At 46.5% G+C, this 19,407-nt stretch overlaps 1 protein-coding gene across 3 annotated transcripts in view; it reads left to right on the top strand.

Annotated features, from left to right (window-relative positions):
* The window catches only part of PDE2A (phosphodiesterase 2A), a 1,179,840-nt gene that overhangs the window by 545,891 nt on the left and 614,542 nt on the right, over positions 1-19,407 (top strand). For all 3 annotated transcript variants that reach the window (XM_085623379.1, XM_085623380.1, XM_085623381.1), the window contains one exon: positions 2,912-3,000. In XM_085623379.1, coding sequence (XP_085479505.1) covers positions 2,912-3,000 — 89 coding nt within the window. The remainder of the gene's footprint in view (positions 1-2,911; positions 3,001-19,407) is intronic.

Below are 19,407 nucleotides of genomic sequence, written 5' to 3'. Positions count from 1 at the left end.
TTAACAAAAGTGCTATCCCAGCATTTCATAGTTTAGAAGCAGTCTAAGAATTCAAAAACTGCTTGTAGGGATTAGATAACAGCAGTGCACCTGATGGGGGGGAGGGAATGAAGGGTTAACAAGGTGGTTTAGGAGGACGAGTAGAAGAGGAAAGCAAACGAGAGGAGGAAAGTGGGATACAAGGGATACGCAAGTGACAAGATTGCCTAGTGGTGAACTTGCTTACCAGGAAGGCAAAAGTTAACCATTTTAAACATGGCATCTTTCAACAAATAGGTTGTTGTCCTAAAAACCTAGATCAGTGTATTACAATGGAAGTCTGATTATCCTACTTTGCCTTCCAGAACAACTTCTTACTAAGCCCTCATCTTTTCTTTATGAGCTGTACTGGGGTCAGATATCATATGATGTCACTTCCTGCCAAACACACCAAAAGGGATGAAAGGAATGCTCGCAAATAATCTAACCCACTGGCAATTGTTTTAGTTAGGTTTCCAACCTACTGTTTTTTGTCCACTGGGCCACACGAGACCCACCTTTGGCAAATCAGTACTTAACCTGCTCCTCATTGTAAAAACCCACTCCAAACTGCCAGACAAGGCCCTCCTCTAAAAGGGGACACAAACAAAGCCAGACCAGTTTCAGCCTTTTAAACCTCATCAGTGAGAAGTTTCTTGGAACCTGTGGCACAGTGAGCAAGGGACCCACATCTGGGGAATTCAAGCAATCCTACTATCACCTTGTTGTTTATTGCAGTAGATGCCCTAAAGTGACCCCTGCTCACTGTGCAACAGGACCCGAGCTCTAACTTACCTACGACACTGAGGTGGGCTAAAGTTGGTCTGGGTTTGTTTGCATTCCCGTCTGGAGGGCACCTACCTTGACTTTCAGGCTAGGTTGTTTCTTTTGGAGAAGGGCAAAGACTGATTTGCATATGGAGTTTGCTGTCCTAATTGAAGTAGTGGGTGACAATCGATGGTCTGTAATGCAGATTCAAATGATCACCAGTGGCTTGGATTAAATCACGCATTCCATTAATTACCTTGTTGTTTGGTGCAGTTATGTTATGCAGATTGTAGCGCTCACTATCACCCGGGAAGATGTGTGTCTAGAAGCACCTACGTATTTGTGTGGCTACTCGAAAAGCCAGGTCTTCAGCTTCTTTCAGAATTCAAGAAGTGAAGAGGAGGGTCTTCTGTGTACTGGAAGGTCATTCCACGCTTTAGATCAGGGCCGGTGTGATGTTTTCCGTGTGCTGTTTGGGAACCATTGGAACATCTACCTCAGCTTCTTCAGGGTATAAAAGCATGAGGTGGTGGCTGCATTGACTTGGGTGATCATGTCGAGTTTGCTGTCAATGAAGACCCCAAGGTTTCTGGTGTAGGTGTTGGGGGTGGCTGTCAGAACTAGCTCTGTTGGCCACAAAGTGTAGTCCCATGGTGATGTCCTCTTCCAAAGATTGCAATTCCAGTCTTGTCCGTGTTCAGCTATAGTCGCTTGGTCTTCATCCAGCGGCAGATTTCATTCATGCAGGCATTGAACTTGATCCGGGTACTGGGCGTTGTGTTCTTGTGGGAAAGAATGAGTTGTGTGTCCCGGTGTAAGAGAGGACTTTGATGTTGTGAGAGCAGACGCTGCTGGCTTGAAGGATCATGTATGCATTGACGAGGGTCTGGGTCAGGGAGGATCCTTGAGGAACTCCGCAGATGAGGTCATGAGTGTCTGAGGTGTACGGCGCTAGGTTGACTGACTGGATCCTTTCAGTCAGGAAGGTGTAGATCCATCGAAGTACATGTCCTTGGATTCTGATGATGTGTACAGGTTGGATGAGGTTGGGAGACTGTGCCAAATGCCGCAGAGTAAAACTCCGCCCAGGCCTAGTTTATACTCATAGCCTCACAACTATGGTTTGCATTCATTTCCGCTCTACTGTACCTGTCAATCATGTGTGCAACATTCCTCACACACACATACATGTGTATGTGCACACTCCCTAATAGAGAATGCAATGTATACTTTAAAACTTGTGTCTTTTGTTTCTTCATGGGGACATTATTTTTAAAATATAAAACCCATTGCCTCTATACTCCACCTCTTTGGAGGGATGTTACTTCCCCTTTTCCATCACTGATGGAGACGAATCCCTGCCCTTGACAGAAGTAATTCTTCGATTGGAGTAAGTAGGGTAAGGCGCAAGTCGAGTGTTTGCGAACACCCATACATACACTTGTGAATTGGTGTGAGTTCACCACTCTGGCAGGTAAGCACACCCTGGTATGTTCACAATCTTACGTTTTGGTGACGTTTCTTCAAACATAAAACCCCACAATCCTGGGCGAGGGTTAAGCGCTTCGAATTCATTTACTAATGAAAATTCACATTTTGTTAATCCGTGGGATGACTTTTCAATCGTAAATGTTGGTATCTATGCAACTAAAAGCCACATAGCTAAACAAATACTTGCATAAGCTCCTACATGTTGAGCAGAAAAGAGGAACATTATTTAGAGCAAATTAAAACAAAGAAACAGCTGAACCAATAGTCACCATTAGTTGTCAATAACCAGTAGCAGGAGGCAGCTGACAATGGCTTCCTGCATGTTCAATAAATGTTAAAACCCTTTTTCCAGCTGCAATGCCCAGTAGAGACCATAAGGGAACTGGCAAAGAGACTCTTTAACTGGTAAGAGGTCCATGGGTGAGCTCAACACATTATGCATTCTTTAAGACACAGGGGAAATGCGTCCTTTAGCACCGCAGGGCTGCACTGATGCCCCGCGGGTGGTTGCGTTTCTAGTGGCGTGGTGCTTCCTAGAACACAGGTATCTCACCCTCTTGTGCCTGGTATTTTACCACTTTTTGTTGGGTTTTTCTTTTGAGTTTTTAGGAGTTTTCTCATATTTCTCTTCCAGGATCAAGTCCACACTTACCTGCTGGATGGCGAAGCCAGGCTGATGTACGATGACCCTCTGCACGAGCTGCCTCACGAGGGGAAACTCAGGTAAGAGTCCTACAGATGATGCAAAGTTCAGCCCATCTCAATGAGTTGCCTCCAGGCTTATGCAGAAGCATTCTAAAATGGATGGAGCACGGTGCAAGATCGTTATGTCATGAATGTGACCAAGACTCAAAATTTAGGAAAATGTAAATGAACATGGTGATCTTGGTGGGGGATCTTAAACAGAGTATTTTTCACTTTGATTATCCAACGTGATGTTCCTTGACCCCAAGTAAATGCATGATCAGAATCGAGTTTGAGCCATGGAAACCCATGGTTTGTCCATCAACACAGAAGCAAGGACCTAGTTTTGCCAGATAAGATGGTGTGACAATGAGATCAAATGATGACACACCCATAAGGTGTAGGCCCCTGGAAGTCTGTGTGTGAATCAGATTCAAAGTTTTGGCAAATTCAGCGCTTAACTAACGATGTAGACAGACAGTGGAGCACTCAGTTGGTGGACACGCAAACGTGTAATGTTGCTGTTTCTACCCATATCTGCCTTTCCCTGCAGAGCCTTTTTTATATCTGAAAAGCATATTTTATTGGGGTGTTGGATGATTCAAATGTCTTACTGGGTGAAAAGGAGCAAATTGTTGTAAAAGGGCAGTGCCTCTCTGACTCAATGATTAAAGCCTGGTGATTGCACACGATAACTTCCGACTTGAGTGAGAAAAAACAACTAAAGCAGGAGTAAAGTTTACACTTTTCCCTTTTAACTTTTCACCTGGTCACTGAGTCTATTTTTTGGAGAAGTGAGTTACCAATGGGATAGTCATTTATGAAATCTTACCACATAGTATAATGTTTCTACTATAAAAGCAGTTTCTTCTATTTTGTGTGAACTCAATAATTTTTTAGAGAAGTAGAAATATGCGCTTTATGTCTATAATATGAGTAGATTTTCAACTTCCTAATGTTTCACCAAAATCTATAGGAGCCTGTCGAAATCTAAGCGGGTTGTAGACATGGTTGAATTGGGATTCAAAATCGGCCCGCTCACTCTAAAAAAAAGTGGCCCACATTTGCATATTGCCTTTCCCCACAACACTGCTTCTGAGAAATTTAATAAAAAAGGGGGGATGGGAAGGGTTACAGAAATGTACGGATTCGTTTACACTGGTGAAACACACCTGAAAACAAGTGATGCCACTTTTGCTCAGGCCCCCTTCCCCTGCTCAATATGCATATATGAATGGGCTGGCTCAGAGAGAGAAAGGGAGTGACATCTCTGCCCGTTCACAAAAGGTAGGTAATGGCCGCCCATCTGCCTCCAGAAAGGCCACTCAGGCACCCACTGGGCCGCTGGCGGCATCCTAACAATGCAGAAACCACCCAAATCGCTCTCCCAGCCTGCTCATAAAAGCAGCCCACAGCTGGAGCTCAGACACCGGGCATTGCCCGAGTACCTGCGTTACCAATCCGACGCTGGTTGTAGATTCACAAGACTATTTTACTGAACCTCAAAGGTGGTCTCAAGAATAGATAACTTGCAGGAGTAAGGTTAAGCAAAGTGTGCATTAACACACGTAACCTTTTATTGTCGACCCCGAAAATATGTTTTTAGTAGAAAACTCCCTTCCCGGCAACCCTACTCTGAAATCGATGTGTTTTCGACTAAATGTTCATGCCCGTTTTGGCAATCTCTCCAAACTTTTTTGAAGAAATTCTACCTGCCCAAGCAAAAGATGAAGCGACTGTGGATGGATGGAAATACTTACAAAGTTTGTGGGTGCCTCATATCCCCCCAATGGCCGCCCTAGAGACCCTCGTCTTTGAACACCAATTTTGTTGCCTCTCTATCCTAAACGTAATTGCCCCACCACGTCTCCTACACTTAAGCCTGGCTTGCCCATCCCACCTGGGCCCTTGGACCCTTCTCTGTCAGGCTGGGCACCTCACCAGGGTCATATGAGCTGGTGTACTGCCTCCCGCTGTGCCATTCAATGCAGGTTGCCTGATTGGGTGAGTTGCCTGCACCAGCGCTGGGACACCACTGCTATTTCTACTCGTGTGATCCCTCATCCAAAGTGCTATGAGGCCAATGCTCAGAGGTTTGCAGAGCTTTACAAAAACACAATTACATACATAAGGAAAAACCCAATTATGGTCGCATTTTTAGGCAAGCCTAACGTCCACCTGCATGTATGAATGACTGTAAGTGCCAGTTCTGTGAATGAGGGTTGAGGAATGATGGCCATACATTGTATTTAAACACCTTAATTGGACAAACAACTTCTCAATTGCCCCCTCTTTTAAATATTTGTTCATTCACATACACAATGTTACTGATGACATAACCTGAACTAAAAAATATAAATCTGAAAACATATATATAGACAGACCGACAGACAGACAGACAGACAGACCGACAGACAGACAGACCGACAGACAGACAGACCGACAGACAGACAGACCGACAGACAGACAGACCGACAGACAGACAGACCGACAGACAGACAGACCGACAGACAGACAGACCGACAGACCGACAGGCCGACAGACCGACAGACCGACAGACAGACCGACAGACAGACCGACAGACAGACCGACAGACCGACAGACCGACAGACCGACAGACAGACAGACCGACAGACCGACAGGCCGACAGACCGACAGACCGACAGACAGACCGACAGACAGACCGACAGACAGACCGACAGACCGACAGACCGACAGACCGACAGACAGACAGACCGACAGACAGACAGACAGACAGACAGACAGACAGACAGACAGACAGACAGACAGACAGACAGACAGACAGACAGACAGACAGACAGACAGACAGACAGACAGACAGACAGACAGACAGACAGACAGACAGACAGACAGACAGACAGACAGACAGACAGACAGACAGACAGACAGACAGACAGACAGACAGACAGACAGACAGACAGACAGACAGACAGACAGACAGACAGACAGACAGACAGACAGACAGACAGACAGACAGACAGACAGACAGACAGACCGACAGACCGACAGACAGACAGACAGACAGACAGACAGACAGACAGACAGACAGACAGACAGACAGACAGACAGACAGACAGACAGACAGACAGACAGACAGACAGACAGATAGATAGATAGATAGATAGATAGATAGATAGATAGATAGATAGATAGATAGATAGATAGATAGATGTTTTTGCAATGAAAAACAAAGTAAAGGGATGTTATAGTTAGGTGAAAATATCAGTTAAAACATACTACTTCAAATGAACAAAAAAAAGACTGAAATTCACCAGTTTTAGTTATCTCAAGTAACTGCACCTCGTGCGGCAAAATAAGTATAGCTCGCACCCCTGACGTGTCATTATACCAGATTTGCTTCAGTCCAGTTTTATCTTTGTCTCTGGTGTACGCTAGAACATGGCACTTTGGTGGGCCTGGGTCACTCTGACCAGTTTACAGACTTTATGTGATGGGAAACGGCTGTATCTCTTTCATCCGTGTTACCTTGGCACGGGTTGTATTTGCCTGCACTTCGAAGCTTAATGTATTGGGCATCTTTGTGCTACAGAAGCAATAAAGAAAGAAACAAAACAGTGATCACTATTTAAAACCTGTCAGAAATTGGCTTTGCTTCTAAAAAAAGTTGATTTGGGGAGTAGCTTACTTCAAGAAATACAACAAAGCGGGAAAGGGTACCACAACCATTCAACCTTACTCTCTACACTTAAATCTCGGTTTGGCCTTAATGGCACCATCCTCAACTGGTTCAACTCCTATTTCCAACACAGAACCCAACAAGTGAAAATCCCAAACTGCCTATCGAGCCCCACTCCGGTCTCCCTCGGTGTCCCCCAAGGATCTATCCTGTCTCCTGCTCTCTTCAACCTATTCATGGAGCCCCTTACCCTCATTCTCAAACAAGCCGGTATTAACTATCACCTTTATGCAGATGACACCCAACTGTACTCTAAAATTAAATCCCACTCTGATGTACTGCACCTTAACACTGCCCTGAACAAACCTGGTTCTATACCAATCACCTCAAACTTACTCCTAATAAAACTGAAATCATTCTTTTCTCTCCCAAAAACAACCCTCTCCCCATCCAAACATGGATCTCTGACCTTAATGCCCTAAACTCTCCGAATCAGTAAAATTACGCTAAACTCCCATATAAAAAACTCTGCAAAGGGAGCACTTTTTATGCTCCAACATCTTAAAAAAATCGAACCCTTCATTCCAGTGGAAGATTTCAAATCAGTTGTACAATCCCTAGTCCTCTCGAAAAACGACTATGGTAATGCCCTTCTCTCCGGCTCTCCCAAAGTTCACCTGCCCCCCCAAATCTGTTCTAAATCTAGCGGCGAGGCTTACAACTGACTGCAAACGTTCTGACCACATCTCTCCTGCTTTTAAAACCCTTAAATGGCTTCCTATTGAAGGCAGATTTGCCTATAAATTAGCCTGGATCACGCACAAAGCCCTCCATCAAAAGACCCCGCTCTACCTTTCAAACAAACTCAAAAAAGCGTGCAGTGCCCGACCGATGATAAGCTCTAACTCTCTCCTCCTCGTCCCCCCTCTGCTAAAAAAGAAAGCTGCACAATCTCGCTCCTTCTCTGGTAAGGCCCCCAGCATCTGGAATGCCCTCCCTAAAGACCAACGACTTAACCCTTCATACGTCAGTTTCAAAAATGATCTTAAAATGCACCTGCTCCACAAATATTGGGGTCCATAATCATTCTGTTTCCATTCATGCCGCACAGCTCTACCAACACCTACTCACCTCCTACCGTACCCATCCCTACCTCCTGCGTCCCCCTCTTTCCACCTCTCTCCTATCTATTTGCCTCCTTTCCTTCCACACTCGCCTAACCCTTCCCTATGGACAAAAAAAATGAGTCTAGCTCCTTTTTACTGTTTTATAATTTTTCATTATTTCGTTCATATGTTGTTTTGTAAATAGCTTTTTCCTTTCACATTGTATCAAAATCAAAATACGTTTTTCATTTTTGTTCTTTAAGTCTACCATATCTAAATGTTGCATTTCGTTACTGTTTGTTTTGTAACCCATGTACTACCGTCATTCCAATGTAAAGCGCTCCGATACCCAAGGGTGAAGCCAGCGCTATATAAATCCTCTTAAAAAAAAAACTTTAAAAAACACAGGGATACCACCCTAAACTAAACCAAAGGCCTCCTGTACGAAGTAGAATTGAGCGCCCTCAAAAAACACCCAAAGTGCTTCCCTGCTACGGAGGGTTATCGCCCACGCCCACAGCGACTGGGAGCACTGCGATGAAGCATTGCGCCATGTCGATGGCTTAGGGCTTTCATCCTTAATAAAGGGAATCCTTTAGGGATCTGTCGGATTGTTGTGTCCACAACGATCCACATGAAACCACGAGTCTGCTTTTTATAGGATACCTCTGGCTATTGTATTGTTCAGTGTTTTACTCCTCCAAACGCTGGGATACCTTGGCCTCGGGTGGTGAATGCTTGTATCTGGCTTGGCATGGATGCTCCATATTCTAACTGATTCTGATCCATTAGCTTGAAGATTTTACAAGAACAGCGGCATGTGAGTGGGTACAATAGCTTGGCACCGGTGGATTGATTGCTTTCACTTGGAAGATCAGTTTGGAACTGGCATTTTCAAGAACTATTTAATCAGGTGTGTCACCCTAACCCTCTGAACATGTTGGAGTCATCCTGGTACTATCCATCTCCCCTACTTACGAACAATTGGAAACAGCAGGCGATGCAGTTCCAGGTGTATTCCATGTGATGGAATGAGGAATGTGACACCAATGCTTCCTACTAGATGTAGGAGGTGGAGAAGAAAGGAAAGACCATCTTCAGAGCTGACCTGACTTACAAGGAAGCAATGGTGTTTGCTACAGACTTTGGATGGCAGATGGGACAATTTGCAAATCCTCTTCAGAATTTACAGAGCAAAAGACCAAGGCAAATAAATAACCCGGTATTTGTAAAGAGCAAACTTATCCCCAGCAAGGGACTCAAGCCGTTGGGGGCCATCGGGGAGATTAAGTGAGCTATTGCCCAGAGTCACATGATGCTGAGCTGATCTGCCTCCGGTGCTGGGGATCGAACCATTAGGTCAGACAATTGAGTCAATCTGTGGGGAAAACAGAAAATAAACCCAAGGGAACACGACCGAAGAGTGGAACTACATATGAAAGTCAAGGGGATGAAGTCTAGATAGAGGAGGTGCCACCGATGCACTGAGGTATTGAGAATGCTTTGGGGTATCCATTAATAAATTGAGAATATTTTCTTAAACTAAGGTCTACCAGCGTAAAGCTGACCTAAATCTCCAGACCTTTGACGTCAACACACCAGCGGAGATGGTCCACAAATGATCCCTTCCTCCCTGTGGCAGCGAATGACTTGCAGTAGAGGGAAGGGTCGGCAGTAACGCCGTCCTTTCTAAATGTCACCGGACTCATAATCATCGCATGCTCGATGGTCCCTTTTCCAATGATTACAATGACATTCAATGTCTTTTTAACTGCGGCTCAATCTCAGAAGGGCAATGAGAATCATAAATATGGCTTTGGAATAGCAGAGAGCTGCAATAAAGCTAAAGTATCTCTACCCTTCTCCTCTGATGTCTTGTTTTACTTCCTACCAGGGACTATAACCCTGGTTTCTTAAAAACAGGAGGAAGCTGACCATGAAAGTGTTCCAGGTTTATGCAGCTCTGCTCACATTATATGTACCTGTGAACACTTCTCCAGGGGTGTGAGAAAGGAGCAGGAGTTAAATGCAGAGCAGCCTAGTGCTCAACTCAATCTATATTCACCTACGAACACTACTTCCGTGCAAGAGATTGGCACTTGATCAGTGCATGCACTTGAACACTAGACAAGTCCAAATAAAGCTCTTCCAGTGAAGGCCAAATGTACATATTTAAAAGATGGAATCCGCTTGGCTCATAGCAGCGAGCATCGCGGTGCACACTTTCCATGATGGAAGGTTTGGTGATAGATCCTGCTACTACCCAACAAAGTGTCCACTTCTAAATTAACCCTAACACGTTACCCTAGAGTTCTTTGTGCAACATGAAACTGAGAAGAAACAAACATTGACAAAGCCAATAAGCCTTGCTTCAGTGTCTTAACACATGTAAACAGCATTTGTGTATGCCTGGGTTTGCATGTTGTAGCATTAAAGGCAGACCTATTGGTTAAGCCAGTTCTTGTTTTCTCAGAGTTTGGGGGCTTGGATGTCTCTGTATGAGAACAAGGCATCAATGAATGACACAGTTCATACAGTGGAGCTCTTCTCCCACCATCCCATCACCCCTGGGCTTAAAAGGGTTATGGTTAAGTTACAATCAAAACACGGAAGGGGAACATGTCCAGTTCAATAAATTATACAGAACAGCCTATACAAGAAGTGCAGGCATTGTTTATATAAAAGATAGGCCTGACTTTACTCTAACAAAATATCCTGTATCATCAACACTGCAAGAACCAACATGTGCCCACATCAGCTGGGAATTCCACTGCACTGCCTTGAACACTTAATGCCCAATTATGACCTTGGCAGTGCTGCACCGGGTCCGCCCCGCCAGCAAACCACCAAAGCCGTGGTTTGACCGCCCTCCAGATTACGAGTTATTCTCATGTCTGGCATGCTTTTCTTTGCCATTCGCACGATGGTGCCCTGAAAATGGGCACCACAATGGGAATGCCCACAAAAGTTTCTGCACGGCATGGACTGAAAAGTCGATTGCGGTGCAGTAACTGGTGTGCATGTACACAGGGGGCTTGTGTTGTGCCTCTCAGCGTGCATCCACATGCGAAGGAGGCACAGGGGATCCTGCAGGGTCCCCTTTGTTTCCTCTCTGCCACGGTGTTTATGGAGAAGGAACCTCCATGACAATGCCGGCGGAGAGGAAACTCGTAATATGTTTGGCGGGACTGCGGCGGTCCCACCAAGCATATTGCAGCAACCTGACCGCCACAACACCACCAGGGAATGGCGGTTCCCTGGCAGCTCCGGCGGGGCTGTGGAGGTCCACCTGCCCATCTCGTAATTGGGGGATCTGGAGACCGCCACCGCCGCGCCCCCACATGTCCGGCAGTCCGTGGACCGCCAGTCTGGTAATCGGGCCCTTACTGTTGAGACCAAATGTCACCAACCACAACTTCTTCAGAACACATCAGCGCACATAAACTCCAATCTGCAGCCCTGAAATGTGACACACAACACATAGGGTACATCTCAGCCAATTGCAGCTATTAACTCTCGATAGCACTGAAATGAGCATATCTACGAGAGAACACCTAAGAAACATTCAGTGTCACTGCCAGCAAACCAACTGCGGGAGCCACAATTCACTGCTCAAGGAAATGACAGTGCAGAAATTGCAAATAATTATCAATTTGCTCGGCACAAGTGGCATCTCAAAGTAAGAGGAAATAATAGCCTCCCATTTTGAAGATGACCGAAAGAACTCAGCATCCCCAGCATCACAAAATAAAAGCAACACATTGACCCTGAAGTTGGGACTCACTCAGCAAGCTTTGTTGCTAAGGTACATATCCTACTGCAGGTGTCTTACCTTCTGACCCTCTAAAGGTACCACCCAACTTTGAGAGTTTGGCCCTTCGGGGCACGTGGAACTCTAACGTAGCTGTGGGGCTCCAGCCTCGTCGCAAGGTAAGTGACTACACATCTTCATGCTATCATTATATTGACTCCCACAAGGGTTTTAGTTCCCCAAGTCTTTTTTGGCGGGAAAACATGTAGCCGGGTCTCCTTCTTGAAGCGAAGCTGCATTATCTGCTTGTTGATTCGACTTGTGTCTGATCTGCACAGAACACATGCAGTGACATTCGAAGTGGCTGATAAATAATGCAGCGGCGACCAATTCAAACCCGACCGGGCCCGGCTGAGCCTTTCATCATGGCAAGCGTCGACCTTGACAGGCAAGGAAACCCTCAGACAGCCTGGTGTCCTAGGAGCAATGTCACTGGTGATCACCAAGACAAGGCCCCTTCTGTCACTTATTTATTTATTTCAGTATTTCGGGGCATATTACCAAGCGGCAGCGATATTTATCGCTGGCCGCCCTCAGCGTGAAAATGTTTATCGCCGGCTATTGCTGATAATTATCGCCATGCTAGCGCTGTATTAACAACGCATAGCGCAATGGCGATAATTATTCCAGCGTTAGCGATGTTTTCCATGGAACATCGCTGGTTTTTCAGCGATATTCCATTGAAAACAGCGATAACCTTGCTGATACGACCCTGTGGTCGTATCAGTATAATCCACCCCCAATGGTAAGTATAGCTAAGTCAGGATTTTAGCAGACTTTAGTTTTGGGCGAAAAACGCGGTTTTCGCCAAAAACTAACGTCTTCTAAAATCCTGAGGGCCACCTTGTAAATATTGCGATGTGTATTTAGCGATCATTTACAAGGTAGTCCGTCAGGAGTATGCACAGTGACGCCCACTTTGCATCTCATTAGAGATGCGAAGCGAGGCGTTGGGAAAACGGGTGCTAACATGCGCTAATGCATGTTAGCATCCCCTTGTAGATAGGGCGATAATCTTATCCCCGGAGATAAGGCCCTTGTTAATATGCCCCTTTATTTCTTTTTACAGTTTTGTTTATAGAAGGTACCAGACCTGGAATGAGCAGAGCAGAATGAGCAGGGCTTTTGTACAGAGTATGTGGGGGGAAAGCGCTTTGATACCTCCAGTGCAATGTGCATTAAAAAAACTACAAATACCATAAAACAATTATCTGAAGAGCAAGACGTATCTACAACACGGAGACCATCACGGCCAGGCACATATTGCAATGAATGGTAAACATGAGTACATTAGCAGTGGAGCTAAATGCAAATGGGTCCACCAAGCACCAATAGTTAGGTTCGGTGAGGGGATCTTCTTGATGGGAGGGGACAGTCAGGCCCTGCAAACGTCATCACACCAAGCCAATCAAAGCTTGAGCCGGATGGAAAATGGCAGGAGACTATGGTATTGGTCCTTTAGGTCGTGAGCCTATGAGATCTTTATTACTGTATCTGTGTCTTAAGCCCTACTGATAATAGAATTATACAGGGTCAGTGGAGAAGATGGAAAGGAAATGAACATTTTCTTCAGCTGAAATAAGTACTATTGAGAGATTTTCCTTCTGGTAATGATGAGAGCGTGGCCTCTGCTCACAAAAGCACATAGTGTCCTGCTGAGTAAATCTGGACTTGGGAGGACAATGGATGTACCTCAAATTATTGTGATTTCTGATTAGTACCCAGGAAGAGAAAACTGGTAATACCTGGGAAGGAGGGACAATGTAGCATGTGTGTCTTGCTTCATAGTACTGCGTTGCAGTCCCACTTAATCAATCAGGTTGCTTGTAAAGAGCGCCTACTCACCCATAAGGGTCTCAAGGCGCTATGGTGGGGAAACAGCTGGTCTGCCGGTGGCGCTGTGGTTCAGTCGAAGAGCAAGGTCTTGGAGTCCTTCCTGAATTGAGGCAGTGACGGTGATTGTCTGAGGTGGAGAGGCAGGGTGTTCCAAGTCTTTGCTGCGAGGTACGAGAAGGATCTTCCTCTGGCTGTGGTCTTGCGGATACGAGGAATGGTAGCCATGGCCAGTTGGGTGGAACGGAGGTCCCTGGTGGGTGTGTGGAATGTCGGGTGGTGGTTAAGGTACACTTAGGGCTATCCTCCTCCCAGAATAGAGACACAGGATCTCATTAACAAAATATTGGCGTAGGGCAGCGTCGCAAGACTTTTTGCCTCACTGACCTACGCCAATTTGAAAGGGCAGGAATGCACCGTATTTATGAGATACATTGCATTCCTGTCCTTTCTGCCTGCGCCAGCACACAATTTACAGCCTAGCGCCAATGCAGGCACCCTTGCACCATGGTGCAAGGGTGCCTGCATTGTTGGCAGGATTGCTTTGTGCAGGAAAGGGCACCTTTCTGCACAAAAACAATCCATGGAGCCGTTTTCCTTGTTCTATGTGAGCTGCAGAATAGCACACATGGAAAGAGGAATAAACGAGGGGAAATTAAGCATTTCTCCTCGTTACGTCTGCTCTAGGGAGGTGTAAGGTTATGGCACTGCCCCAGGTTTACGTGATTTTGTAAATCTGGGGCGGTGTCAAAATTCCCCACTGTAATGCCGTTGGAACGCCTCCATGACGCAGAGTAAGCGCTGCCTTGCCTTACTCAATATCTATGAGACCATGCAAAGCTATGCAGGGTGGCTTTGCGTCGCCTCATAGATATGATTGAGAGGTCTGTGCCACTGGAGCATCAAAAAAAGTGACGCTCAGACCTCTTTTAAATAAGCCATTCAGTGTCCGGTTTGCATCAAGTGAGACAAACCGGCACGGAGTGTAGAACTGGGATTTACTTTTCAGTAGCCCTAAAGTAATGCAAAGTAGCGCTATGCACTAGTTTGAATTACTTTACATCAAGGGGGCATACCGTGGTAATGGGTGGTACATGGGCATTCCCGAGCAACCACCCATGGCTTCTGAGACAAAGCTCTATCCTCTAAACTTTCAAACTTTGCATGTGCGCTGCACTGTACAGTACACATAAAATATTTGGAAAGTTTTAAACTATTCCATAGCATAGCATAGTATTTTGTGCAAAACCTATGCTAGGCCTCACGCAGACACCTTGGCGCCAATGTGCGTGGCACTAGGCTGCATGTGTGTGACCCAGCGCTAGAGATGACAGCAGCAGCACTATATCTCAGTAGCTATGGCGTTGCCCTGCTGCCCCCTCCTTACACAACGCAGCACCTTTGGTTGTTGCTTTGTGTTAACATTGAGTAAGTCTGGCCCCCGATGTGCCTACCTCTTGTGCTCATGGGAGGTAACATCTATCCTTGCAGCAGGATAACCATCCCCAGCCTGCACATTGCTACACAGAGAGTCTCCTTCCAACAAACACTCTCGCCTGACGTCAAAGACAGCAAGAATTCCCCCAAGAGACTGCTCAGACTGTCCCCAGTCAGAGAGACAGGTCCAGGTGCAATTGTGTGTCTCACTGGTATAGTGTGGTCTAGTGTGGGTACAGTTGCATTCTATTGCTTTCAGATGCATAAGTGCTAGAAAACACTCTTGCACCTTTGTGGCTCCCCCTCTTCCATCCCAACACCCGGGGCTTTTCACGACCCAGTCCCGGGGGAGCTTGGCTTCAAGCTACAACCCAACACCCAGACTCCCGCAGATGTGAAGGGTGGACCCTTCCGGGGACAAGGGATGAGAGTCGGTGTGACCTTGCTTAAGGTGACCTTCAGCTAATAATGAAACCCAGTTGTGCCTTCGGGGTGGCTGTGGTCTCGACGTTCAAGCCTCTCGAAGTGGGATAGTCTTGCTATGCAAACATCTGTAAACAGAAAACGGCAGCAAACAAATCTGTGAGTACCTATGGAAATCATCTCTCCCTTCACCTCACAGGGCCAGTATCTTAAGGAACCTCCCCTCTGCCACCTGGAGAACCCCTCTGATGCCCACTGCACCCCTCTGCTCCCTGAGATGTCAGAATGCGCACTCGTTCTGTTGAACCCACTGTCGTGTGACCCAATGCAGGCAGGCACCTTCACCCCATTCCACTTCTGAGTAGCATAAAAGAACCATATTTGGGGTGCACTGGGCCCTTCACAGTCATGGACCTCGGTGCCACTGCACCTGTTAAACCATTGGTCGCTACCCACCTCCTTTCACTGTCACCCGCGAGCTCTGGTTCCTGGGTAGGCCTTGGACATGTTCACCAGTGCCATGGTGCTACAGGTGTGGTCTCCATCCACAAATGCCGCTTCCAGACAGGAGACCTCACTAACGTCAAAAGGAATCCGATCATAGCGCCTAGAACCCACTTCAGGGCAACTAGACACCAACACAGCACCCTTGCATTGACCTCTGTTTGTTTAAGAAACTAGTATCAGGCAAATTAAATCACCCCACCACGGTCGGTGCAAGGCTGCGTGCTGGCCTATATGAAGTGATAATGTATCTGCCCTTCCACAGGCAATATGGCCACTTTGATGATCAAGAAGCACTCCTGCGCCCCCTGCTGGTGAAGCCCTCAGCGGCTGCCTGCTCCTGCCTTGCCCTGGAACACTACATGCCGCTCAAGGCATCTTTCCAATAGTCATTCTGTTCTGTCACCTACACATGCTGTTATTGTTACCGTCACAAACTATTGATGCTGTCATAATTATTTAGGTGAGGAAACCGGGGCTGCCCAGGTGGCACACTGCAGACGCATCATTCCTGCATTACTTCATGGGGGCTTACCGTGGCATTACCGACGTAAGCAAAGTGGTGGCCGTGATTGGGGACTAACAGTGGCTGGATCGCTGATAGAAGGCGAGAGAGAAAGAGACCTTCAGCCCACAAGTTCAAATCTCAGCCGGGCTGTCTCAGCCCTTCATCATTCTGATGTTGACTACCATGACTTACAGTGCCATGCAGTGGTTCGTTTGTGTTATCACCGTTAATGTGATGTGCCGCCATCACAAGTACTAGGAAAGGGATCAGGAAATACGAATCCTCACCAGAGAAAATAGAATTTTGCCACATGAAGTGGACTACAGATCCTCTGCCAATCAATGTGTCTGTTTTTAAAATCATAAAATGACACTGAACCCCATTTTTGATGAAATCTATGTCTAACCTGAAATCTATGTCTAACCGAGAATACGGTTTCCCTTGACAGCGGAGATACTGCGGAAAGAGTAAAGTTACTTGATCACCATCAACTGTGCTCTGTACTAAGCCTGGAAGAATTGGTACAATTTTTCCAACTCATTATATGCATATATTTCACGAAAAATCTGGGTGTTACACAAAGTACTTTACATTACATGACAAATACTGTCATCTGTGTGAAAACTGTACATGAGGTCTGCCATTGCGTACAAAAGTTACGCAGGATGCCTGTTAATGTACTAGGCGTTGTTTGTGTGAAAATTTAACTCGAAGTTGTGCTCGCGTATACAAGTCTTTCAAGATTCCAGGTGAATCTTTCCCACGCAGATTCTAAAGTGAAGGCGTTCATTTGTTGGCCTTTGAAAGGTGGTACTGAACTGATCTCTATGGAAAAAGTACCAGGCGCACACAGCATCATGTGTGTTTTATCAGGAATCCCCCGTAACTCCAGGTCCTATACTCACTGGTACCTTCAGGAAGACCCCATAACAGGGACCTCATAATGAGGCCCAGGTGTGTTGTTTTGGAGTCAGTATATTGTGCGGTGACCCCTCCTTTGGCTTTGCCAACAGTTGCTGCTTCCAGGGACGTAACACAGGCCCCTACGACCCCGGTGGCATGGGGGAGCTGCAAACAGTTGAGGGGGGTCTTCAATTCTTCAGAGGGCCCCCATCCAGCCAAAGGCAAATGAATATCTGTGAGATATCAGAGACTGCCTGCAAAGGGGGGTCCCATCGTTTTGCGTTACGCCACTGATTGCCTCCATGTTGGCTGGACACTATGGGCCTGAGTTAGAGTTTGACAGGCAGGGTACTCGGTCAGAAACACGATGGAGTGAGTACCCGACCCCCCAACCCTCGGTCCCCCCACCTGATTTAAAAATGGGCAGACCGTAACTATTCCGTCAACGGGGTCCACATTTGTCTCCGTTGATAGATTTCTTCCTCCATTTCCCGACGCAGTAGGGGCCGTCAGAGGAAGGACATTACATTGCCCGCACTATTAATGGTGGAAAGTGTAAGGTCTTTATTTTCCTGCCCCTAGCGGTGATGGACACGAAAAAAAAACTGACCCCTCACCGTGGGAGACAGCGCATGCGGGTAGTTTCTTTCTGACAAACAAAAAAAATGAAAACGTTTTGTGGACGGCTGTCAAGACTGACAGCGCGCGTTCACCATACTTTTTGTACATTGAAAGGAAACCACCATGACAGGGTCCAGAGATGACCGATGGCTCGACAGTCATTTCCACATATGGTGGACGGAATTCCGTCCAGGTGGCGGAGGCAATGCCCTTTGCCGCCCGGACGGACTTTACTCCCTCCTCCAATCTGTAAGTCAAGCCTGTGGTTTCAGCTGTTTCTCTCACAGACTGACCTGGGATACTTTGACTGAACAAGCGGAATCTCTCATCGGTTGACGTGTGGACCCATGTTTTACTTACATTTCTAATCTAGCGACAATTCGTCCTTGCTGTAGCTACTGAACCTATTGAGTTTGGCTTTTGCATTTCAATAGAAAGTTAAAAATGGCCATCATATTAAAGTTGACAGGTGAAGAGGTAAACAGAAGCTACATCTCAAATGTAGGTGGGAGAAAGTTTTTCAGAGCGTATGAGGAGTTTAGATGAAGATGAGTTGTAAACACAACTGCGCTCGCAGCGCATCCTGAGACAGCTCAGAGTTCTGTTTTAAAGGTCCCCTGAGGTTGTGGCGTCCTATTTAATCACGCTGCATTGAATCTAAAGGGCTGCACAGTCTGGGTCCATGCGCAACAGCACTGGCGGTTCGGACTGTCTATCATCCGCTCTGAACGAGGCCCCTAAGGTGGTAAAAAATCCAATTGAGGCTGAAAGTTCCCAGGGCAGGTGGGATCTCGCCTCCGTCTTTACTCCGCCGTGCTGCACCGCTGACCCGTCCCTTTGAAGCTGCTCTGTGTGGGCTTCCGGTGCCGCCGGCGACGGCCCCTGATAGATCTCACCAGCCGGACATGACAGCAGCAGTATTCTGAGCCCGCCTCCGTGTCAGCATGGCCGCCCGCGGGCTGCAATCTCAGCGCCCGCATTATTGGGAGTGACAGACTGCTGTGCCGTGAATTAATACATCCCTTCTGAAGGTTTGCTGTGGAGCAACTGTAGGATGTCTTGTCCTCGATGTTTAGTTAGCTGTATGTTGCCATGGACACAGTGAGGTGGAGCGGGAGGGAGAGAAACACTATCTGCGCCTCTGCTTAGTCACTTCCCATACTTGTCCACCCCCTACTAATCGTGGAATACAGTGAGTTTTACTTTCTGCATTGATTTTTCTCCTCGAATCCCGCGTTTATTGTTAGCTTTTATAATGTTCCACTGCTAGTTGGCCATAAAAAGGTATATCTAATAATGCAAACAAAAATATAAATTATATTTGAGATTATCTCCGTCCCATATATGTCGATGCGCCCCAGTACCTTAAGGCAGCGGTGGATGGAAAGGCCCAATGTTCCCTAACCTCTTGAAGTGCATAAGTGTGAGAGATGGTCTGTAGTACATTGCCATTCAGAGCAAAGCGTGGATAGCACAGCCGTGAACTTTGCTCTAAAAGCCAACTTTCAGACCCCCGCCCCGCTATAATCCATGTATGCCCTCTCCTTAGCATTTAGCAGCCTATCGGGCTCATGAATACCGACCATGAGCCCCTGGTTGTATTTAATAAAGTCAACCTATAAATAGGACTTGGGCAAAATGT

The sequence above is a fragment of the Triturus cristatus genome, chromosome 8 (genome assembly GCF_964204655.1).
Source record: "Triturus cristatus chromosome 8, aTriCri1.1, whole genome shotgun sequence".
NCBI lineage: Eukaryota > Metazoa > Chordata > Amphibia > Caudata > Salamandridae > Triturus > Triturus cristatus.
This window is presented reverse-complemented; position numbering and strand designations above follow the sequence as displayed.